The 26,574-nt window shown below is 44.7% G+C and overlaps 1 protein-coding gene across 1 annotated transcript in view; it reads right to left on the bottom strand.

Moving 5' to 3' along the window:
• Positions 1-26,574, bottom strand: part of si (sucrase-isomaltase (alpha-glucosidase)) — a 309,027-nt gene that overhangs the window by 22,921 nt on the left and 259,532 nt on the right. The window contains exons 39-41 of the mRNA XM_034168783.1: positions 11,120-11,268; positions 3,285-3,369; positions 3,041-3,097 (exon numbers count right to left, since the gene is read on the bottom strand). Of these exons, the coding sequence (XP_034024674.1) occupies positions 3,041-3,097; positions 3,285-3,369; positions 11,120-11,268 (291 nt within the window). The remainder of the gene's footprint in view (positions 1-3,040; positions 3,098-3,284; positions 3,370-11,119; positions 11,269-26,574) is intronic.

The raw sequence follows: 26,574 nt of genomic DNA on the forward strand, positions 1-26,574 counted from the left end.
GAGCTTGCACTGAGCTGAGTGCAAAGTGCCAGAGGCTGTCTACTTTTAACATACTCAATTCACTTAGTGGTGTATCAGTTCATAGTTGATTTATGGTCCATAAGAACTTCTCTCCCAAATGCTTTGGCATGAAAAAGAACTGGTGATTAGTTGCAAAGTTTACACAAGTGTGATTTGTGTCATGGTGACTTGACATTGTGACTTGACAACAGCATTAATTTTAATGCTGTTGCAGTAAAATCAGTTTTAGAGAAAGGAATATAGCTCTTGAGCACTGCTGCAGCCTGTAGCTGCACATGCACAAACAGACAGCAGGCAGACAGCAGGCAGAAAGAATCTGTCAAAAATTTAAGAATTTGAGTACAAAGTGTCCATCGTCTTTTCTTTGTACAGTCTGAGCCTGCTGAACTGAGCATCTTGCTTGAAGCACTGAGCAGCTAAGGTGGCTGAAAGTCCACAACTCTGGAAAATAAGTTTTTTTTGTTTTTGTTTTTTTCAGAGCATTTGTTCAGCAGGACTACTGCTGAATTAATTCTGAGTGGGTAGGATGAATGTATTCATCCTGAAAGGGTTTTAAATAAATTATTATTCTTACCCTCTCACCAGTTAATCATTTGAAACAAATAATTAGAAGTCATATACATGGATTAGATTTCTTATTTTTCTACTTTTTATGATATTGACCAAAGCATTTTTTATTGACCAATACTGTTGAGGTTGCAATTTAGTATCAACATTAACTGTTTTATTTTAAAATATTGTGCAAAAATATGTGACACCTTGTTTTCATTCATGATCACATGTCCTAAAGTCACATGTCCTTTCTTATTCAATTACTTTTAAAATTAGAAAACAAATTTTACAGTTTATTTTGTTGTATTTATTTATTTATTATTGGGCTGATCTGAAAAATTATCTGATCCATGACTTAAAAAAATGTATCCAGTCCAAAGTGTGGCCCACATTCACATGAACCCACAACTGCTTTGATTTCATTACAATTCTGCATAGATATTCACACAATTATTACTTTACAAACAACTCACAATGACATGAAATCTGTATTACAAAAAGATTAAATAAAATAATAATAATAAATAAACTTTTCAGTTAAATTTTTGCAGTGCTTCGCACATATCATGGATTAACTGCAGTCCATTACACCACTAATTACTGAAATGTTTTACTTTCTTTAAAATGGTTAAAAAGGCACCTGTTAGAGTTTCATCCAGGACAAGGATATCTAGCTACAGAGCTCTGATTTCAGCTTTTGCTCAATGGCTCTATGAGAGTAGAGCTTGGATATACTGAAAATGTAGTGTTTCCTCTTATTGTGTAGAAGTTCTGAAGCCTTGTGTACTTTCCTGTGTTTTGTGTTGCTCCTGACTCTGTACTCCAAAGGTGAAAAGAAAAAGGGAGGAGATTACAGTGATTTTTTTTTCCTATAATGCTCCTTTTTGTGGAATATATGCCTCCTGAAATGCTCTATGGATCATTGTAAATCCACATTTAAATTATACATATTTGTTCTTGGTTAGCTACATTTAGTCTTGAAAGGCACATTTTATGGCCTATTTTACTTTATTTTAGTGATCATGTAGCAAGAGTGTTGCATGCAGTACAGCAATATCACCTCATTCAACCATTTATTTGAGGGAAATTGACATTTGTGTTCCAATAAACTATGAAACATGCAGTAAAATACGAGACACTTGCAAAAGTTACATTTGAAACATTTCACTAATTTATTACATTCACTGAATTCTTTGTAGACTTCTTTCTGCCAGGATATCTCAGTTCACTCTCTTAGTCCCTTCTGCACTAGTGTTAAGCACTGAGGAGACAAATTAAATGAAGTCAACCATTGATTTCAATCATTACATTGTCTGCTTTTTAAAAAAGATTGTTGAATTTTCTTTGGGTTTATGATACTGCCTCACAAATGGGAATTCCTCTAACTACAAAAAGATGGAGTGATTGTTTATGTCGTTGCTCGAGCTGCAGTTGTTGAATTCTAAATCCATTATCATTTTAGCAAAAATTATGCGTAATAATTGTCTTTGTGTGCTTTAATGTTCATGCTTTATGTCTCAGTGCTTCTCTTTTTTCTTTGTTATTCCTTTGACATTATCATTTTTCATAAAATAGTGTTTAACCATGACTCAGTCATTCAAGACAATCCACCTTCAGGTCTGGATACAGATTCACTTTTGAAAATAATGTGAATTCTTCCACCAGAGATGGGAAGAAAAAATATATATACCATCTAGTCATTATTGAATATTAATGTGTAAGCATCTAATTTATTTTAGCTTTTGTCTGTGGTCAAACAGCATGTTAGTGGCAGCAAGTAGTTAACAGTTAATGTTGCATGACAGATTTTAATTTAGTTTAGTTATAATGTTGTAGAGAAATTAACTGGATGAAACATATAATAAGAAACATGGCAGGAAGCTAGTATTTGATGGTAGCTAACTTTACTTAATCAGTTCATTTTTGTTTTTTAACTTTGTAGCTGTGTATATATATCACAAAACACAATTTAAATCCTTTATTTAATTTGTTTGTTGAGGCTTTCGTCTTCCTGCAAATCTGATCAACACTGATGATGTTCAAATTTCGGAGCTCTTGCCAGCAGTTGGTGTTGAACTTTACCAGAAACAATGGGACAGGATTAAATAGAATACAGACGTGTGCAGACGGCCTATGTGTGACAATATAGATCACATAATTTGCCTGGATCGATTGGGTACAAATCTTGCAACTGTTCCCATCTACTCTTTATGTGGTGGTGTTCCTTTCTACCATAGCAGGTACTGTATGTACAAATCAGCTGGTCAAATGTATAAATGTAAGCCTGTGTCACTAATTTTATCATCATACTGTGTGAAATCAAGTGTGAATGAGCGTGTCAGGGTGTTTCCATCAATAATACAGGACTTCTGTGATGCATTATGCACAACCTAATTGTTGTATATTAAAGTTCTGATTCATAGTTATCTTTGTTTTGTTTTTGTGCATGTTGCTTATATGAACTCACTGTGTGATAGTCAAACCAGCGTGCAAAAGGGATGTAGCCATTCACATTTGTGACTCCCTGTCAAACACAATAATAGTAAACCAACAACAACATCAGAGACAAATAGACATTGGAACATAAACTGACAATTATCCATGAAACTATGTATTATTAGTTTCTTAGTTACAGCTGTGGTATTTTAATTCATGCTAAATAATGCACAGTTATTTTAAAATAATTGACATATAAATTTGTATTTGCATACTTTGTCAAGGGCAGGCGTGATGAGTAGGGCAGGTCCCCAGAGGAACTGTCTGTAGATGTCCCATGTATTTCGATCACTCACAAACCTGTGTCATAGCAGCAGAGAGGACATTATGTCTGACTATGAAGAATGATGACAACACACTCTCTAGTGTCCTTCATACAGATCCTGTTCAAATACTTGTTCAGAATACATTATTTTAAGATCCATGCCCAAAAAAAAAAAAAATTATCTGCCTTGATCAAAGGATTTAGACAGGCTAGCTAGCACTGAGCTTTTATTATGTGACATTTCCAAGGCACGCAAGATTTGACAAGGAATTACACGACAGTGAAGATGTGATTGAATATCTATAAATTGAATCTAAAGCAACTGGACATCTTGTTTACATTTCCAGATATTATGCCACTCATCCTTGTAACTTTTCAGTTTTAAGAGAGGAAGAAACAGAAAATTCATTCATTCATTCGTCTTCTACCGCTTAGTCCAATTAAGGGTCGCCGGGGCTGGAGCCTATCCCAGCAGTCATAGGGTGTGAGGCGGGGTACACCCAGGACAGGACGCAAGTCTGTCGCAGGGCCACAAACAGACAAACAAACACAGACACACCCACACACACATCTAAGGACAACTGTAAAGATTGCAATCCACCTAACCCGCATGTCTTTGGATGTGGGAGGAAACCGGAGCACCCGGAGGAAACCCACGCAAACACGGGGAGAACATGCAAACTCCACACAGAAAGGCCACAGGAATTGAACCCATGACCTTCTCGATGTGAGGCAACAATGCTAACCACTAATCCACCGTGCTGCCTGAAATAGAAAATCGTTTATTTAAATACTTTTTCTTCAACTGACAGACAAGCAGACACAATGGATTATATGTGGTGATCAAAGTTTCCATGAATGATTAGATTTCCAGATGACCACTATTTTTACTATTTTAAACTAACTTTTTGACCACTGATGAGCTATAGTAAAGAAAACACTTCCAAACTGAGTTGTCCAATTCATTTTTAAAACAGATGGAAGTTTGAAATTAGTTGGGCTAACCCAGCTAAATTAATTACATAGCACATGGTAGTGGTAGTCAAGATAGGTGCATATCAATATGGTGACTGCTGTACCATGAACACCACTTGGTGCTCTTTTAATTCATAGATTATCAAGTTTTGTTTAAGATCATTCCCTTTCATCAATGTATATCTTTCAGAGGCAACAGTTATTTCACTCACACACTCATCTTCATCCACTCATCTGGGATCAGGTACCAAGGCATCAGATATTTCCCAAACCAAATTTTATGTTTTCATGACAATGACAGGGACTTTATAAAAGTGTACGGGCCCTTAAAATAAATGATTAGATGAATAAATAAAGAAAATTAAATAAAAATAATTGACAATTATTGACAGTGGGAGCATATCCTAATGATCATTCAGCCAACAGCAGGGTACATCCTAGACAGTATGACTTCAACTACAGAGGAATTTTGAAAGAGATGCAGATCCAGAGTTAATTTTAATTAATTTTAATTAACTCCAATAATTTGCTCACTGTTTTGTGCTTTAATGAAACAACATGCCCATCATGCTGATATCTTATCAGGAGAAGAAAGCTCCATGGGCCTCATTTGCAAAGGCTGCATACACACAAAAACGTGGCATACGCTCTTCTCCATGCTTACGTTCAGATATATCAGAAGTGAAAGTGCCACATTTCTCCATGTAATCCAGTGTAAATCCTATGAAATAGTGTTGTGAAAGTGTAGGAACACGGACCCACAACAGGGGGCGCAAATGAACGGACAATGGAGGAAGTCAAATAACAACACTTTACTGTTGTGAATAAGCACAACAAACACAACGGATAACAACAATAGACAAAGAAGTCAATTCACAAAAATGTGTCACGTGGGCAGGCTCGAAGATAAGAGACGTCTGTCCAAAGCAGAACCGGAACCACACGATTTCCTCCGCCACCGAACCCCGGGAATACTGGAGCCGCCAAGTCCCGAACTCCCAGGTGGCCACTGCCTCCGCGTGTCGGATCTGGTACTGCTGGCGAGGAACAAAAACAGTTAAATGTGGGTGCGTTTGCACCCAGCAACCCGTATGGCGGGAAAACCACCTCCACCTCTCGTTGGAAGAATGTCTGCTATTTAATGCACAAAAGTAACAAAGGGTTAATGTCAAAGAACACAGTCGGCTGAGTACGGTACCTTCTAGGTAGAGCGATATCTCGGCAAAGAGGTGGAGATGTCGTCCTGCTGATATACTGCTGCTGATCAGATGATTGGTGACAGCTGTCGTAGGCGATAAGTGACAGCTGTCACCCCGGCTGCTCCTGTGAGGCGGCAGCGCCTTCTGGTGCCTGGAGCCCGCACTCCAGACAGGGCGCCCTCTGGTGGTGGTGGGCCAGCAGTACCTCCTCTTCAGCGGCCCACACAACAGGACCCCCCCCTCAACGGGCGCCTCCTGGCGCCCGACCAGGCTTGTCCGGGTGGCGGCGGTAGAAATCGGCCAGGAGGGCCAGGTCCAGGATGAAGCTCCTCTTCACCCAGGAGCGTTCTTCGGGTCCGTACCCCTCCCAGTCCACCAAATACTGGAAGCCCCGGCCCATCCTACGGACATCCAAGAGCCGGCGCACAGTCCAAGCCGGCTCGCCATCGATGATCCGGGCAGGAGGCGGCGCCGGACCCGGAGCACAGAGGGGTGAGGTGTGATGCGGCTTTATCTGGGACACATGGAAAACAGGATGGATCCGCAGTGAGGCCGGAAGCTGAAGCCTCACTGCGGCTGGACTGATGACCTTAAGGATTTTGAAGGGACCGATGTAATGGTCCTGTAGTTTGGGGGAGTCCACTTTCAGGGGAATGTCCTTTGTGGACAACCACACCTCCTGCCCTGGCCGATACGCAGGGGCCAGGGTCCGCCGACGGTCTGCATGGGCTTTTGCCCTCGTCCGGGCCTTTAGCAAAGCAGAACGGGCGGCGCGCCACACCCGACGGCACTTCCGCAGGTGGGCCTGGACCGAGGGCACACAGACCTCTCCCTCAACCACCGGAAACAACGGGGGCTGATACCCCAGACACACCTCAAAAGGGGAGAGGACGGTGGCTGAAGACACCTGGCTGTTATGGGCATACTCGATCCAGGCCAAATGGGTACTCCAGGCCGCCGGGTGCGCGGCCGTCACGCAGCGCAGGGCCTGTTCCACCTCCTGATTGACCCGTTCTGCTTGCCCGTTGGTCTGAGGATGATACCCGGACGAGAGACTCACCGTGGCCCCCAGTTCCCGGCAGAAGCTCCTCCAGACTTGCGAGGAGAACTGGGGACCGCGATCGGAGACGATGTCTGTTGGAATCCCATGCAGCCGGATGACGTGGTGGACCAGGAGGTCCGCTGTCTCCTGGGCAGTCGGAAGCTTCGGGAGGGCCACGAAGTGGGCCGCCTTGGAGAATCGGTCCACTATCGTGAGGATGGTGGTGTTGCCCTGGGACGGTGGGAGGCCCGTGACAAAATCCAGGCCGATGTGGGACCAGGGGTGATGAGGCACAGGCAGCGGCTGGAGCAGTCCCGATGCCCTGCGGTGGTCAGCCTTGCCCCTGGCGCAGGTGGTGCAGGCCTGGATATAATCCCAGACGTCGGCCTCCAGGGACGCCCACCAGAAGCGCTGCCGGACAACTGCCATGGTCCTACACACCCCTGGATGACAGGAGAACTTGGAGCCGTGACAGAAGTCCAGGACTGCAGCCCTGGCCTCTGGTGGGACGTAAAGCTTGTTCTTCGGCCCAGTTCCGGGATCCGGGCTCCGTGCCAGGGCCTCCCGGATGGTTTTCTCTACGTCCCAGGTGAGGGTGGCCACGATAGCGGACTCCGGGATGATAGGTTCCGGTGGATCCGACAACTCCGTTTTGACTTCGTCTTCATGTACCGGGACAAGGCATCCGATCTCTGGTTTTTGGTCCCGGGACGGTAGGTGATCCGGAAGTCAAAATGGCCGAAGAACAGTGACCAGCGGGCTTGCCTGGGGTTCAGCCGCTTGGCGGTCCTGATATACTCCAGGTTCCGGTGGTCAGTGAAAACCATGAATGGCACGGACGTTCCCTCCAACAAATGTCTCCACTCTTCAAGAGCCTCTTTCACCGCAAGGAGTTCTCGATTGCCGACGTCATAGTTCCGTTCGGCCGGGGTCAACCTGCGGGAAAAATAGGCACACGGGTGAAGGACCTTATCGGCCTTTCCGCTCTGGGATAGCACGACTCCTATCCCTGAGTCCGAGGCGTCCACCTCAACCACAAACTGGCGACTAGGATCGGGCTGCACCAGAACAGGTGCAGACGAGAAGCGCCGTTTCAACTCCTTGAACGCGGCATCGCACCGATCCGACCAGGTGAAGGGAACTTTTGGTGAGGTCAGGGCTGTCAGGGGGCTAACTACCTGACTGTAGCCCTTAATAAACCTCCCGTAGAAATTCGCAAAGCCGAGGAACTGTTGCAGCTTCCTACGGCTGGTGGGTTGGGGCCAGTCTCTCACCGCCGCAACCTTGGCCGGATCAGGAGCGACGGAGTTGGGGGAGATGATAAACCCCAGGAAGGACAAAGAGGTGCGGTGAAACTCACACTTCTCGCCCTTCACAAACAGCCGGTTCTCCAACAACCGCTGCAGGACCTGACGTACATGCCGGACATGAGTCTCAGGATCCGGAGAAAAGATGAGTATATCGTCTAGATATACGAAGACGAATCGGTGCAGGAAATCCCGCAAGACATCATTAACTAATGCTTGGAACGTCGCGGGGGCGTTTGTGAGGCCGAACGGCATGACCAGGTACTCAAAGTGACCTAAGGGGGTGTTAAATGCCATCTTCCACTCGTCTCTCTTCCAGATCCGAACCAGGTGATACGCATTTCTAAGATCTAGCTTAGTGAATATCTGGGCTCCATGCAGGGGCATGAACACTGAATCCAGCAAGGGCAACGGGTATCGATTACGAACCGTGATTTCGTTCAGCCCCCTATAATCAATGCATGGACGAAGTCCGCCGTCTTTTTTACCCACAAAAAAGAAACCTGCACCCATCGGGGAGGTGGAATTCCGGATCAACCCGGCGGCTAAAGAGTCCCGGATGTAGGTCTCCATTGATTTGCGCTCAGGTCGTGAGAGGTTGTACAGCCTGCTGGACGGGAACTCAACGCCTGGAACCAAATCAATGGCACAATCGTACGGACGGTGCGGGGGAAGGGTGAGCGCCAGATCCTTACTGAACACATCCACAAGGTCATGGTACTCCACCGGCACCGTCCCAAGATTGGGCGGGACTCTGACCTCCTCCTTAGCCTGGGAACCGGGAGGAACTGAGGAACCTAAACATACCTGATGGCAGGTCTCGCTCCACTGAACCACTACCCTGGACGGCCAATCGATCCGGGGATTGTGTTTTAACATCCATGGGAACCCGAGAATCACACGGGAGGTGGCAGGAGTCACAAAAAACTCGATCTCCTCCCGGTGGTTTCCTGACACCACCAGAGTTACTGGTGGTGTCTTATGTGTGATTAGAGGGAGTAGGGAGCCATCTAGTGCCCGCACCTGCACAGGCGAGGTAAGCGCCACCAGAGGGAGCCCTGCCTCACTGGCCCATCTGCTGTCTAGCAGATTCCCTTCAGAGCCCGTGTCCACCAGTGCTGGGGCCTTCAGGGTTAAATCCTCATAAAGGATTGTAACTGGGAGTCGTGTGGCAATATGGGTATGTCCCACGTGAATGTTTTGGCCCACCCCTAACCCAGTTTCTAGGGGTGGGCGTTGGTGTTTAACCGCTCGGGGCAGTTCCTCACTTGATGCTCTATTGAGCCACAAACAAAGCACGCTCCGCGGACCAGCCTCCTCTGTCTATCTGGTGGCCTAAATGTGGCCCTGCTCGTGTCCATAGCTTCGTCAGCAGGGGGAGCTGTAACCACACGGAGCGTAGAGGCCGTGGAGCGTGGGGAGGGCGGAACTCGGTCGGAACCGGAAGGAAGAGGGACGACGCGTGCCCGGCCACGCCCTTCGTCTCGTTCCCGACGGCGTTCTTCTAACCGATTGTCTAATCGTATAACGAGATCAATAAGCCCGTCTAAATCCCGCGGTTCGTCCTTGGCCACCAGGTGCTCCTTCAGGACCAACGACAGTCCGTTTACGAAGGCGGCACGGAGGGCAGTGCTATTCCAGCTGGACCTCCGGCGCCCCTGTCTCATTGACAGCAGCACGGCTGAAGCGGTCTCTCCTGTATTTGGGTGATCGAACACTGTTGTGAACTCCCTCACAAACCCATCATATGTCAGAAGGAGCCGTGAATTTTGCTCCCAGAGCGCTGTAGCCCAAGCGCGTGCCTCGCCGCGAAGCAGATTAATCACATAAGCTATCTTACTAGCATCAGTCGCGTACATGACGGGACGTTGTGCGAAGACGAGCGAACACTGCATAAGAAAGTCCGCGCATGTCTCCACACAACCCCCGTACGGCTCTGGAGGGCTTATGTATGCTTCAGGGGAAGGTGGGAGGGGTTGTTGAACGACCTGTGGAACGTCACTGTTGCGCACAGGATCGACAGGAGGGGGAGCCGCAGCAGCGCCCTGAGGGCGCGCTTCCACCTGCGCGGCGAGAGCCTCCACCCTGCGGTTAAGGAGGACGTTCTGCTCGGTCATTAGATCCAACCGAGCCATAAAAGCGGTGAGGATTCGCTGCAACTCACCGATCATTCCTCCTGCAGACGCCTGTGTGCCCTGCTCTTCCATTGGCCGTTCAACAGCCGGTTGACGCCCCTCGGGGTCCATGACGTTGGCCGAGATATCCTGTTGTGAAAGTGTAGGAACACAGACCCACAACAGGGGGCGCAAATGAACGGACAATGGAGGAAGTCAAATAACAACACTTTACTGTTGTGAATAAGCACAACAAACACAACGGATAACAACAAAGAAGTCAATTCACAAAAATGTGTCACGTGGGCAGGCTCGAAGATAAGAGACGTCTGTCCAAAGCAGAACCGGAACCACACGATTTCCTCCGCCACCGAACCCCGGGAATACTGGAGCCGCCAAGTCCCGAACTCCCAGGTGGCCACTGCCTCCGCGTGTCGGATCTGGTACTGCTGGCGAGGAACAAAAACAGTTAAATGTGGGTGCGTTTGCACCCAGCAACCCGTATGGCGGGAAAACCACCTCCACCTCTCGTTGGAAGAATGTCTGCTATTTAATGCACAAAAGTAACAAAGGGTTAATGTCAAAGAACACAGTCGGCTGAGTACGGTACCTTCTAGGTAGAGCGATATCTCGGCAAAGAGGTGGAGATGTCGTCCTGCTGATATACCCCTGCTGATCAGTTGATTGGTGACAGCTGTCGTAGGCGATAAGTGACAGCTGTCACCCCGGCTGCTCCTGTGAGGCGGCAGCGCCCTCTGGTGCCTGGAGCCCGCACTCCAGACAGGGCGCCCTCTGGTGGTGGTGGGCCAGCAGTACCTCCTCTTCAGCGGCCCACACAACAAAATAGACCAGGATTTACTCAGTATTTTTGGTGATATAACTCATCATTTGGAGTGGTATTACTAAATCCAACACAATTCAACTGTTGCTTTTATGAACTTGTACTAATTTTTTTATTATTTATTTTTTTAAGTTTAGTCATTGCATTCAGTACTTTTTATCAAAATTGTAGAACATAAAATCTATTCAATTATATTTAGTGTCACTTTGTTGCCACAAGTTTTTTTAAGTAACCATTGGTCAGTTTTTTTTTTACAGTGCAGATAATATAAAGAGATAATTGCTGTGTGTGCTGTGTGTCTCTGTACTCATGCAAAAGTGGTCTGATGACTGTGCTTCCATAGACATGAGCTTCAAACATCAGTGTGTAGAGGTATGGCAGCAGAGTGTAGCGGATCTTCAGGACATCCCGGGAAACCTCAGAGAAGGTGGAATTCCAAGCAACAGGATCTTGTCTCTGACAGAAAAAAGATTAAAATTAATTGCAATTTGATGAACAGTAATAAGGCCTATACACTCAAAAAACTGAGTCATTGGATGAACTCAATTCAATTATGAGCAGGATTTCTATCTAATAAATATATGTAGTCCTTTATTTATTTAAGTTGGAGCTATATATTTTTTAGATGGAAATCCTGATCATAATTGAAGTGACTTCAACCAATGGGTCATTTTTTTAGGGTACAGGCCAGGGGTGGGCAACCATGTGCCATGCAGGGCCAAGACACTACAGGTTTCCCAATCACCTCAGCAGGTGATTTCATTGATGGTCAGGTGTCTCTGCAGGTGATGTCATTGATGATCAGGTGTTTATGTTCAGGGGAGAAGCTCAACAGCAAACCCACCTGCTGAGGTAAGTGGTTACAAGGAAGACCTGAAGATCCTCTGGTCTCAAGCCTACCACTAGACCATCACCATCACCAAAGTTGGGCGAAAGAACTGGCCAAAAAAAACACAAAAAAAAATCCCAAATTGGGGACCCACAAAAAAATTCCACCTGCTGTCGGGAGGGACACACAGTTGGCAGGTGTGAACGATCATGCAGTGATTTCGTGCACACTCGTAACACACGCACAAACACAGTGCAAGCACATGGAAAGTCACGCACACACAGCAGTAGAGCACTAACATGCTGGACATAGGTACATAAATGAACATTAATGTGTAAGCACAAAATTAATATGACAGCACAAATTCAGAACATTATATGAACAATGAATGAGATGTTTAAATGTAAGACAGTCATGTTACTGGTCATGAATCTGTTCTCACTGTAAAAACAAACAACAACAAAAACAAAACAAAAACAAAAAACACACCAAAAAAAGACCAAAACACTGCAATTGCTAATATTTAATTCCTGTGTGCACAATACAAGAATGATCCTTCTCCGAGACATACAACAGGAAGTAATGAACTGACATGACTTTTTCTTCATTTTATTTTTTACATGAATGACCTGATGCACCCGTATCATGAATACATGCGCCTGCTCCATGTGTCCAGCACGCACTGAAGCGCTGGTCACCGTGTTGCAAAGATATGTGTTTTCAGTTATTGCAATGTGAGGAGGGCCCACTGATGTGCACACCCCGCGTCTTGTGATGTGATATTCTGCATCACATGGTATGTGTTCTCCAGCTTTGAGCAGCGATAACATAGTGGTTAAGTGCAGCTTTGACTGCATGGTCATCGCTGTGTGTGCTGAGATGTGGTTGGGGCGATCCAGTTTGTTTTTATTTCTCCCAACGTCGTGATTGTTTGAAGACATGCGTGCAGTACCGTGTCTTGCACATGTATGAGTGGAACACATTTGACAATATGTCAAATGTGTTCCACTCATCCAGCTGCCCCGGCAATCAGCTGCGATGTAAGTAGTGCACACAGCAGGACCACAGCACTCGCTGTGGCCTGTGGTCAGCTCCCTCCATGTATGATTTTGAATGTCATCCATCACATGACATGATTATGTGTCAACCACAGTCCCCTGGCACAGGAATAACTGCAGTGAATGTGTGTGCGTGTGACCATGTCAATCAATCGACACGTGACATGCCCACCTCTCCTGACATGAATGGGCTCACTGTCACTGTACACTGGCACACACGTGTACAGAGTGGTTAGCTATGATGTGGTGCAGCAAAGTGCTCACATGAATGGTCGCGTGTCACGTGAGATACAGCAGCCCAGTGAGCTGTTTTAATTTTTCACCATATCTAAAGAGCCTGCAGATATATGTACATCATGGTGGCCTGTTGTGAAGAAGCGTTGTTCTTCATGGCACAATATCTGTTCTCCAGCTTTGAGTAGCAATGACACAGTGATCTCAAGTGCAACATGGCTGGCCTTGGTAAACGCACATGTGATCATTTGTCGGCTTTGGTGTGCCCGCATGTGCTGGGATCATCTAATTGCCTCAGTGGGTGTGCCTGAGCCTTGATCATCAGCGATCACGTGTCACGTCAAGTGGCTGTCTGGTTGGCTGGTGCTGTCACATGCAGGAGGGCTGGGGTTTTTTTATTTACATTTCTGTTGTGGTGTGAGATTGGGATATGTCTTTGTGTTCAACAGCTATCAGATGTTCTATAATAGATAGTAACCAAATGATCTGCACAGCCACAATGCTCCAATGCAAAAAGGACTTTATTTAACAAAACATGAAGGTAATGTTTCGGCGAACAGCCCTTCGTCAGACAGGCTGGTCACCCGTCCATGGTCTATCATGGACATGACAGCCATCCAGCTGTGCATGCTGCACTGACTGTGATCACACTGCACTGCAGCCACTGTGTGAGCCATCGCAACCTCATCTGCACCGTGATAGGTTCGTGGTGTGTGTGTGTGTGTGTGTGTGTGTGTGGGGGGGGGGGGGGGGGGGGGGCAAGCAGTCATACGCCATACATGTTGCAGGCGGGTGGGGGGGACACACTACACACACACACGCCATTTGTAGTGCTGGCGGGGGTGGTGGGGTGGCACTGTGTTGCTGTGTTGCTTGGTAATGGCACACTCATGCACCACTTAGAAAATGTGGGGCCATTCGCACAGCGAGCTCAAAAGTGATCGCCTGCTCTCTATTTTTGTGCAGGATGCGTGAATAGCCCACCTTTTCTAAGTGCCCCGTGAGTGGTGTTAGATGTTCATGGGTGGCACCTGGACTTTGGTCGACTCCGGCCGAGAGCAGGTCGAAATGGCCATTCGTCCGGGATTCACCGACATTTGGCCACTAGTGTGAAGGCTGCCATGATCACGCCATTTGGCCACGGTTCAACATGGCCGATGATTCGTCCAACCTGCGTTTGACACACCGTGTGAATGCTGCGAACATGATCAGATGGCAGTGTGACCTCATCTTGCCCCCCGTTCGAATGGCACACAAATGTGGAGTGCATGTGCTGTGCCTGAATGGTTGTGGCAACTGCTGTACGAGGCGGCTCTGGTTTTTAATGAGTGGCATTCAATTCCTCCTTCGTGCATCATTCAACCTCAATCGTGCTATGTGTGAAGGGGCCCTAAGGTTTGAATCTTATTTGGGGTGACTCATGTTGTGATTGTGCAATGTATAATAAATTGAAGTGATTGTTCACTAAAGGGAACAATCTACATGTCAACTTAGATGATGTAATTTGATGATGCAATTTGGACATTGTCCAGAGGCACATACACCTTTGTAATACACTGCGTCTCTAACAGATGACCTGCATCTGATGATCCATCTGCATAGTGAACCAAAACTGTTTCACACAAGGAGTGTGAAAGTGATCAGCAGCTGGAATTGTGCTTTGAGCTTTATTCATCTTTGACAAAAATGTTGGAGACATTTTAAAAATGAATAACTTTGCAACGGACTGACAGCATTATTAGTTAGTTTGCATTATGCCAGAAATGCTGTGCGCACTGACCTTGATTTAATTGTCAGCAAGTAAAATACCCTTAAGAGACACGTCAGAGGACAGGAAGCATTCTGTCATTTTGCAGATATGAGTCAATCTAAATGCATTAGCTTATTTTGAGGGCTGAGGTGAGGACAATTATAGGTTTGGTAAAGTACACCCATCCACACAATCAATCATCCACACAATCAATGACCCAATCAATAACCACCCATCTGTGGTTTATAAGTACATAGACTAAACAGCACACGGTCAGATACTGAATATTTCCATTATCTTTTTGGCCGTAGAGTTGAACATTTCTGAGGAAAATTACATGATTGTATTATCCAGAAAACAAGGGGTTCTTTTACCTTTTGCACATTTAATTCCAGGAACCTTCTAGCTGCAGCCTCAAGCAGACAACACACACACATATATATATATCTCACACACATATGTGTGTGTGTGTGTGATAGTGAGTGAGAGTGAGTGACAGCCTGATCAGACGAATAAAAAAGTGCATTCTAAGTACAGTGCTCCGGGCACACTTGACAGGTGCTAAAGCAAAGTCATTTGATCTCTATAATGCAAGCACATCTGATGTGATAATCCAGCATGCAGCTGAATATGCTGATATCATCATTTCCAAAAGGAACATGAATGCGTATGTGCAAAGCTGCAGGTCCTACTACAGTGAAGCAAATAAGTATTTGATTGACAGTGGATTTTGCAGGTTTTCCCAACTACAAAGAATGTAGAGGTCTGTAATTTTTATCATAGGTACACTTCAACTGTGCTGAATCTAAAAAAAGAAAAAAAAATCACATTGTATGATTTTTAAATGATTTATTTGTATTTTATTGCATGAAATAAGAATTTGATCACCTACCAACCAGCAAGAATTCTGGCTCTCACAGACCTGTTAATTTTTCTTTAAGAAGCCCTCTTAACCTGTATTAACTGCACCCGTTTGAACTCATTACCTGTATAAAAGAAACCTGTCCACACACTCAATCAATCACACTCCAACCAATCCAAGACCAAAGAGCTTTCTAAGGACACCATGGACAAAACTATAGACCTGCACAAGGCTGGGATGGTCTACAGGACAACAGGCAAACAGCTTGGTGAGAAAGCAACACCTGTTATGATTATTTATTAGAAAATGGAAGAAACACAAGATGACTGTCAATCTCCCTCGGTCTGGGATTCCATGCAAGACCTAACCTCGTGGGGTAAGGATGATTCTGAGAAAGCCCAGAACTACATGGGAGGACCTGGTCAATGACCTGCAGATAGCTGGGACCACAGTCACAAAGATTAAATTAGTAACACATCATGCTGTCATGGTTTAAAATCCTGCAGGGCAGCAAGGTCCAGCTGCTCAAGCCAGCACGTGTCCAGGCCCATTTGAAGTTCACCAGTGACCATCTGTATTATCTAAAGTAGGCATAGGAGAAGGTCATGTGGTCAGATGAGACCAAAATAAAGCTTTTTGGTATCAACTCCACTCGCCGTGTTTAGAGGATGAGAACAACCCCAAGAAAACCGTAAAGCATGAGGGGTGGAAACATAATTTTTGGGGGTGCTTTTCTGCAAAGAGGATAGGACAATTGTAGTGTCTTGAAGGGAGGATGGATGGGGTCATGCATCATGAGATTTTGGCAAGCAACTTTCTTCCCTCAGTAAGAGCATTGAAGATGGGTCATAGCTGGGTCTTCCAGCATGACAATGACCCCCAAACACACAGCAAAGGCAACTAAGGAGGGGCTCCATAAGAAGCATTTCAAGGTCCTGGAGTGGCCTGGCCAGTCTCCAGACCTGAACTCATTAGAAAATCTTTGGAGGGAGCTGAACCTCAAAACCCGAAGGATCTGGAGATCTGTATGGAGGAGTGGACCTAAATCCCTGCAGCAGTGTGCAAACCTGGTCAAGAACTACAGGAAATGTCTGAGCTCTGTAATTGCAAACAAAGGTTTATGTACCAAATATTAAGGTCTGTTTTTCTATTGTATCACATACTTATTTCATGCAATAAAATGCAAATTAATTAATTAAAAATCATGCAATGTGATTTTCTGATTTTTTTTTTAATTCTGTCTCTCATAGTTGAAGTGTACCTATGATAAAAATTACAGACCTCTCCATTCTTTGTAGGTGGGAAAACTTGTAAAATCGACAGTGGAACAAAATTTGCCTTACTGCATGAATATGTGTCAAAATATTTAGACCCCATGTTGAAATTCCATTTTTGGTCAGCCCACCTTTTCATGAAATTCCAAGAAAATCCCTTTTGTCCATTTTGCCTAATCCTGGAACCATTTATCTCTAATAGTTACAGAGATATGATAAAGCCCCTGTCACACATAGCAAGAATGTGCAGGAGCCATGCCCGACACGGCAAATACTGTCATAATCCGATGCAGTCGAGAAGAATAGAGGCGTGGTCAGCAGTGTCATCCAGATTACCTCGTCCACACCTGCACGATGGCATCCAAAGCGTATGTAGACAACAGGTGGATGACACAGACTGCTGTCAGATGGTCTTAAAAGGCGCTGAAGACTGCCTGATGTCCAAACATCTGGATAGCAAACACAGGACTGGAGTGGTGCCACGCACACAAGTGCGAAACCATTCGGAAGATTCAGACGGCTTTCGGTGGCTTTTCAGTTGAGTGAGTATCCGAGAAATTGTGTAACAGCTGGGCATGCCACAACATGTCCTGTGAGACTTCCAACACGGAGGAAGTTTGTTGTGCGCCATGAGCGGCTCTGTCCCGACGCGCAAATTCCTCCGCACGTCTTTCATTACAAAATCTCCTGTAACAGTGGAATGTGCCGCAAAAGTGCTGATGTCCAACTCTTCAGCAATTTCTCTGGTAGTCACACGATGTGCCGAATCAACACAGCCTTCACTTTGGAAATGATCTGGTCGTTTCAGCCCGTCGATGGCCGCTCGGAGCGCGGCGTGCCCTCCGCCGGTGTGGGCCGTCTTTAATCCGGTTGTAATGGTCCTTAATCTGTGTGACGCCGATAGAATCTTCACCGAAAGCCATCTGAATTTTCCGAATGGTTTCCACCTGGCTGTCTGTCACAGTTTCTGAAAAAATTTTCATGGAGCAAAGCGGCAGTCGCTCAGCCATTTCCCTGACAATGAAAATCCGACGAGGGGTTGGACCAGTGCTCACTCAAAGCCTGCCCACAGGCGAATGATGCAACCGACAGGTGTGAAAAAACTCACACATGCGCACGAAGGGTCAAGCTTGGCTGATGCAAGCGCACATGATTCAAATCCATATAGTTTTTGAAAAAAATAAAAAGGTCCGTTACTTTTCGCACAGACGTATTGCATTAATTTCAAGATTTGTTCAGGCTTGGTGTAGGTGTGTGTGCCTCTTCTAATTATTATTATAAATACAAGTTGAGTTTATCCTTGTTAAAAGCACTGGTTTATCCACAGTGTCCCAATCTTTCAAGAAAAAAAAAACAAAAAACAAAAACACTTTATTCATACTAACGTGCACCCACGGAAACCTTGCCCGACCCCGACATACTTCTGTGTGACACTATATACATTTGGCTTTTCATTTGTTGAAAACTGGAGGACAAATAGAAGAAGAAATGAGTGCATGGCACACTGAAAAGTATGAGGCACACAAAGAATCCATCTCTTGGATTCAAATAATTTATAGCCACATTTATTGTGGCAAAAGGCCATCTGACACACACTGATATGTCTGAATGTATGCATGGCGTTCAAGAAAAAATGAGGTTCTTTAGATACGTCAGTCCTTCTCATATTTTCTCTCCAACACATGGTATTTTTCTTAATTTATCTATCTTGGATCTACTCTCTCACCCTCATCGCATAAACCCTTGGGTTTCTGTTTTGCAATGCAGAGCTCAAAGCAGGAAAAAATGCATTAATTCCAACAATAAGTCCCTTTGGGTGAATAACACTAGACGATGTGAATACGCCTGCACTGCAGAAACACCCACTTGATGGATAATGTATCTTATTTAATTAATTCTCCATTGTTACTCTATGGATGTGGACACTGCAGTAAATTGATGGTGCAATGAAATTATCTGGAGGTCAACACTGAGTGTTTGTCTGAGGGCAAAGAGACACTGGGCACGATGGAGCTGTGGGCGTGACTCTGAAAAAATTATCCTGTCTCTCTCCAGTGTCTTTGACCTTGTATTGCCCCCAATGTCTGGTTGTTGATGTTAAATGTCTTGTTAAGCAGACTAGAGGTTAGAGTCACTAACAGTCTGATGAGTCTGGATTTTATGGCTGACTAACAAAGAAAAAAGATTTTACAGTGAAGGACAACTGAATTTACAGCGTAATTATTGTTGTTCTTGTTGTACAGCAGGAGTATTCAGGTCATTCCAGAAAGGGCCAAGAGGGTGCAGGTTTTCTTTGCAACCACCCACTCCACCAGCTGATTTCACTGATTAACATCACTTTGAGCAGGTGGAATCAGTTTATCAGTGGTGGTTTCATATTATTACAGACTTGTCATAAAATCCTCACACAGAAGACATTCGATCATACTGTACTTACATTAGCCTTTTGCATCACACAATTTATCAGCTGTGAGCCTGTTTCTGTTTTTATCTACAACACTGAGCTAAACAGTCTTTCACTCTCCACCCTATTTTTTTTAACTTTCAATTAAATACGTACAGGTAACATACACAAATACAATCTGTATTTTTTTTCCTCCAAAGGTGGAACATGTAATATTGGAGGAGCAAGGCTTATGCACACACCGCATCGCGTGCATACGCGCACACACACACACACACACACGATGTTGTGACACAAGGAGGCAAAACTAAGCAATTTTAACTATTTATTTTTCCTTTGTGGATGATGGGATAATTTCCTTGTGTTCACACACAATAGTCCATTGCCTGTGGGAAATGAGCCGTTAAATGAATGAGGCATGCAGTGAACCAACTTCTGGTGCAAAGTGCAGCTCGTGGAGGTACCAAACGCAGCGTCACAGACATTCCACAAATGGATTACCCCTGTAGCGGACTGAGACGCCTGAACACCCACACCCAGGGCTAAAACTCACCAATCTGATGGAGAATCTCCACCGCTGAATCCCTGATCTGAGGTCTGATGGAGGAACTACAGTGCAAAGTGCTGAAGTCACATAGAAAATTTTCCAGCCACATGAGGAATTCAAGTATTTTCAGATGTTCTGTTCTAAACTCAGGAGGCTTAATGTGGATTATTCTTCAGGATCATATGATGATCAATTCCACGAACAGGTAAGACTTTTTATTTACTGTGTGTGAATTTTCTCCACATGATGGACCGCGGCTCTCAGCCAGTTAATGGACAGCATTGACAGACGTATTTTCACTTAGTCTGGATATTTTGGAGCATGTGGTTGAAAATCCCACATTGAGACGTTGGTGCTGTAAAGCAGTACCGGATCACGGAGTATCGGACATGTTTTATGATTACAAGTATGAACAAATGAATACAGGATCGGGCCGATACCCGATACTGGTATCGGTGCATCCCTACTTTGTGGTGTAACTCCACATTACATGGAGATTGGGCATGGGTGGTCTTAAACTGACAGCCTTCTGCTTTAGAAGCAAGCACACACATCACTTGGGGACAATGCTGCCCTCGGAGTGCTGTAGTTTATTTCTAGCCTAAAATCACAGTGGTGATACTCTGATTCAAATTGTGTGCTTATTTATTTATTTTAACAAAACATGTCAATGACATGGTAACTACTCTTCACAGAGGCCAAAACACACAAATCTGCTTGTATAGAGGGTATGCACTGATGTCATCAAGCAATACCCTGATATGGTATACCTCCATGTTGGATAAGAAATTGTGGAAATAAATCAATTCTTTACAGCTGCTGAACATTCCAAAATTCCACAACCTAAGAGCAAAATCCTTTTTTGAGGTGTAATCAGGCAAGGATCAGTATATGACGAACACTGTGTGGACTGGTCTTCAGGACCCGTATTTTTTGCAGGATGTTTTCAGATCTGCTGGCATGTGAATATCTCACTGATAATCAGTACCCTGACATCTACAGCTATTTTGTCAGGGATACAAATATTTTGTTGTGGGGTCCGTAAACAAGATAATCATACGACGTGTTTCAGATCATGATAGCAAAGGTGAGCTGCTTTGTGCAAGTTTTAGTTTTTAAATGGCGGAAATAAAAATCACACAAATCCACAGTGCACAGGTTAGTTGATGTTCCTCCTGCTAAGCTTGACATACAGATAAAATACATATTAAATACTTTTCATACCAAAGTAACTTGCTTTAATGATTGTCATTGTTGAGGTTGAGGTTTTCTTATTTAATGTGGGTAACCAATGAATGTCTCAATGAAGGACTTATTTCCAGAAGGGCCCACGGCACATGTCTCTCACTCCTCCCCAGCACTGTTGTCAAGAGTGCCAGTAGGGAGCATGACTACAATCGGGAAGCAAACCCAAATTGCTGGCATCCCAGTCCAACATGCAAGCCGTTACGCCACCACCTCCCCTGTTTTATCTCAGATGGGGAGTTTGTGCATTTACTGACGTTAATTCACAAAACGGTGGTTCAGCTTTAAGGGCCCCTTTATACACAGTGTGAATGTGGTCAAATTGCGTATGATGTGCGCATGAAGCAGGAATCATATGCAAACCTTCCAAAATCGTAGCTGCCTCTAACACCTCATACACGTGTTGCTACAACTATTTGTGCACACCAGCAGCTGAAAGACAGAGTGTGCGCTGTGAGAGCCCATTGAAGCTGTGAGTGGCCCTGAGTTATACTTATTCATACTACGTGTGAAGGGACCCTAATGATTGTTAATTAATCCTCTGGAGTCCAGGGTATAATTGCCCGTTTTTGACTACTTTTGGTTTTACCTTCATAATTTACCCTAAAAATGTATTCCACCTTGCATGGTGCAATGCTTTCTTAGACTATAAGCATGCACTACTGGCTACAAACCGAGCCTATTACTCTGATTTGATCAACAAAACAAGCATAGACAAAGTTCTTGTTTGACACGGTGGCAACACTTATTCACGGACAACCACCTATAAGTTGCTCTCCTTTTACAGCACAAGATTTCTTGGATTACTTTGAGAAGAAAATAGAAGACATTAGGTTAAACATATCCCAGCATGCCTTAAACCAGCCACTCCACCCTGCTATTGAGGTGGGTGCCATCACTGAGGTTTTACCCAGATTTACAGAATTTGATAGTATCTCACTAGAGGCGTGCTGACGAAACCCGTAACGTCTACAAAAAGCACAACCTGCTTATTTGATCCGATACCAACAAAATTGTATAAAGACCTGTGGCACATTCTTGGGCCGACTGTGCTGGAAATAATTTTCTCATTAGCGTCTGGATCTGTTCCTAAATGTTTCAAATCTGCAGTGATTAAACCATTACTTAAGAAATGTAATCTTGACCACAGTGTACTGAAAAACTATAGGCTGGTGTCAAATATATCATTCTGCTCTAAAATTCTGGAAAAGGTAGTTTCACAGCAGCTCGTGGACCACCTTACTGATAAAAATCTTTTTGAGCCGCTGCAGTCTGTTTTTAGAAACTATCATTCCACAGAGACAGCTCTCACTAAAGTTGTGAATGATATTCTGCTTGCAATAGATTTGGACACACTATGGTTCTGGTGCTGTTAGATCTTAGTGTTTTGTTTGATACTGTGGCTCACCATATTCTACTCGATAGGCTGGAGAATCATTTTAGGATTACTGGGAATGCTCTTGCATGGTTGACATCATACTTGGCCAGTCGTTCTCACTGTGATTTGTACAGTAACACTACATCTAACCTTAGTGAGATGAAATTTGGGGTTCCACAGGTGTCTGTCTTAGGCTCCTTGCTTTTCTCCCTTTATATAGAACCATTTGGGCACATATTGCAGTGTTTTGGGATTATCTTTAAGTGCTTTGCTGATGATACTCAGTGATACATTTTTTTTCAATTCCAATCATATATATATATATATATATATATATATATATATATATATATATATATATATATATATATATATATATATACTACCTCATTTTTTTATTTTATTGTATTGTTACAAGTATTATTAATATTGCTTATCCTTGCACACACTGTTTGATGCACATTTTCCTCTACTCGCACCCATCTTGTGTGTTTTTTTTAAGAGCTGACATAACGTGAATTTCTCCACTGTGAGATCAATAAAAGAAAAGTCTTATCTTATCTTATCTTATACATGCATAACTACTGGTAATCTCATCCACAATCCTTATAAGATTGCCTTGCATCAGTGAAAAGCTGGATGTCTCGCAATTTCCTGCTTACATTCATTTTAGCATCTCTTCACTGGCTTCCTGTCCCTGTGAGACCAGATTTTAAGGTTCTGTTACTAACCTATAAAATTATTCATGGACTAGCTCCTCCCTATTTAGCTGACTTATTTAAACCCTACATACCGGCCTGGGCTCTGCATTCTCAGGGTGCAGAACAACTTTGTGCCCCTAGGGTAAATAAAAAGTCTACGGATCACAGAGCTTTCTCTTATCATGCATCTGCTTTGTGGAACAATCTCCTTGCATCTATAAAAGTCAGATTTTGTAGAGACTTTGAAGTCCAGACTTAAGAAGCACTTATTTTCCCTTTTGTATGGCTAACATATTGGCATAGTGTGAGGATTTGGATTTTGTTTGCTTTTATTTATTTGTTTTGGTTTGTTTGTTCTGTTCTGTTATGTTTAGTCTCTTGCTGGGGTTTTTCCTGCTTGGGTCTGTCTGACCCTTTCTCTCTTGTCTGTCTCTGCTGACTCTTGGTGGTGGGTGTTTCCCTCTCTCTGGCCACAACCTCTTTCTGAAGTGTTCCACGCACACCTGCTCTCAATCTGCACCTCATCACCTTGGTGTTTATAAGCTCCTCAGTTTGCCTTGCTCCCTTGCCAGATTCATGCACCTAGTGCCTTCTCTCAAGCTCTGTTTTGTATATTCTCAACCTGCTTGCCTCACATGTGTTACAACTACCTTGCTGTATCCTCGACCACACCTTTGCCTGATGTTCTTGGTATTGTTACTCTTGTTGGACTGCCTCACTGTGTACCGTACCCCGTTTACTGTTTCAGTAAACGGCTTTCACCTAAAGAGCTTGTTGTCTGAGTCCTGCTTTTGCATCCAGCCTAACCTGTTACCCAGACCTGATTGATCAATCTGGCCAATGATGGACACAGAGGACTTGACGCTTTTCCAGCTTGCATTACACCACCATAGTAGGCAGCTTGCCCAGCAAGAGGACCGGCTCGCCACTCTCAGAACTGGCTTCAGCGAGCTAGCTCAGTGACAGGACACCTTCATGTCCTCCGTGAGTTCTCAGATGGAAGAACTCCTGTCAAAGTTTGATATTCAGGCCAGCCTGGACCCGGCAAAGGGCAACACCAGCTCCCCTTCACCATATCTGCCAGCCGCCTCCTCGGCTTCCGTACCGGAGGCCGCCATCTGTACTCAGCATTCCCGCCCTGAATGATTCTCCGGGGAGATGGGTGACATCATGTCCTTCATTACGCAGTGCGAGTTACATTATGAACTTAAGTTCAGTATGTTTCCATCTGATAAGACGAAGATAGCATACATGATCTCTTACCTGTCTGGCTGGGCTGCTGTGTGGGCCACTGCAGAGTGGAGCCATCATTCGCCATCTTGCTCCTCCCTTCAAGCATTCACCACAGTGCTCTAGCAGGTATTTCAACACACATCCCCGGGGCGCGAGGCGGCACACTCCCTGTTGAGGCTTAAACAGGGCACTCGCTGAGTGGCAGATTACGCAGTGAACGTCCGCATTCTTGCCATCAAGGGCAAGTGAAATCCACCTGCAGTCCAAGATATTTTCTTCTTGGGGCTGGCTGCAGAGGCTCAAGGTCAGCTGATCGCCACCGAGTTGCCTGATGACCTGGATGAGTTGATTGCCCTGGCAATCTGGATTGACCGTCGCCTATGCCCTCACTGCGTCACCTGCCCCGGCCCATCTTCCCATCGCACCCGAGGTCAACCACTGTCCACCACTCTGACGTCAACGCCGCACATCCTGGGACCGAAGAACCAATGCAGCTCGGTCACACGCACTTGTCTCAGCAGGAACGACAGCACAGACGAGATGACGGACTTTGTTTTTATTGTGGACAGTCAGGTCATTGATTTCTTGTTGTCCGGTCAGGGGTGCTTCCGCTAAGTCTCGAGCCTCCGTACGGGTGAGCCACAGTACAATTTCTCCCTCAGGATCTCAGAACGTAATTTCAGCTAAATTAGAATCTGATCAGAACATTGAATTGGTGCATGCATTTGTGGATTCTGGCTCTGATGCTAATTTGATGTTATCCTCTCTCGCCAGGTCCTTGCACCTTAGATTGTTAAGCATCTCACAACCTCTGGTGGTCAGGGCGGTGGATGGCTACAAACTCGGCCAAATTACTCACAGAAGTCAGTCAGTCTGTCTCAGTACTAATGAGAACCATGTGGAAACAATCAGTTTCTCTTTTTTCGATAATATGACTAACTCTGTAATTCTGGGGCACCCCTGGCTGCAACAGCACAGTCCCAATTTTAATTGGGCGAATGGTACAATTACTGAGTGGGGTTGTTCTTACTCTGGGAAGTGTTTAACCATCCCCAAACCAATGTCTTCGTCTGTTCCTTCAGATCTGCCCAGGGTTCCACTGTGTTATCATAATTTAGCTACTGTGTTTAGCAAGGTTAAAGCTAAGTTGCTCCTGCCTCATCATGCATACAATTGTGCTATTGATTTGGGCGGGGAAAGTTGTATTCTCTGTCCACTCCTGAATGCATCACCATGCAGGAATACATACAGGAGTCACTTGATGCTGGTTTAATTCAGCCCTCATTGTCACCAGCAAGGGTGGGGCTTTTATTTGTTCAGAAGAAAGATAAGATACTTCATCCCTGTATTGATTATCAGGGTTTGAATGATATTACGGTAAAGAATCATTATCCCTTACCTCTGATGTCATCTGCTTTTGAGTCGCTAGAGGGCGCCAAAGTATTTACTGAATTGGATCTTCTAAACGCATATCATTTGGTCAGGATTAGACAGGGTGATGAATGGAAAATGGCGTTTAACACTCCCACAGGTCACCACGAATATCTGGTGATGCCATTCGGGCTTACTAATGCGCCAGCCGTCTTCCAGAACCTGGTTAACAAATGTTCTGTAGGAATACTTGAATAAGTTCGTGGTTGTATATTTAGATGATATCCTGATCTTGTCTCCCGACCTCGAGACTCACACCAAGCACGTTCGTGCCATGTAACAAACCCTTTTGTGGAACAAATCGTATGTCAAGACTGAGAAGTGTGAATTTAATAAATCTACCGTATCTTTTCTGGGGTTCGCCATAGCTGAGGGAAGGATTCAGATGGATAAGGTGGCAGCAGTACGTGAGTGGGCAGTGCCTAGTAGCCGAAAAGACGGACAGAGATTTTTGGGCTTTGCTAATTTCTACCAAAAATTTATCCGAAATTTCAGTTCTGTAGGTGCTTCATTTTATAATGTGACCTCATCACTACGGATGTTCAAGTGGACTCCAGAATGTGACGAGGACTTCCGGGTCCTAAAGCAATGGTTCACAGAAGCCCCCATGCTACTCCTTCCTGACCCACACGGCAGTTCGTGGTTGAGGTCGATGCTTCAGATATTGGTTTGGGAGCAATCCTGTCCCAGATGTGTCCCACAGACAGATGGTTACATCCGTGTGCCATTCTGTCTCGCAAATTGTCTGCTGTGAACCTTTTGCTGGTTCATTATTGGCTTTGTCAATCCCAAGACAGCCTTGGACTCATATTTCCT

Source organism: Thalassophryne amazonica, chromosome 4, assembly GCF_902500255.1.
Source record: "Thalassophryne amazonica chromosome 4, fThaAma1.1, whole genome shotgun sequence".
In the NCBI taxonomy this organism is placed as follows: domain Eukaryota; kingdom Metazoa; phylum Chordata; class Actinopteri; order Batrachoidiformes; family Batrachoididae; genus Thalassophryne; species Thalassophryne amazonica.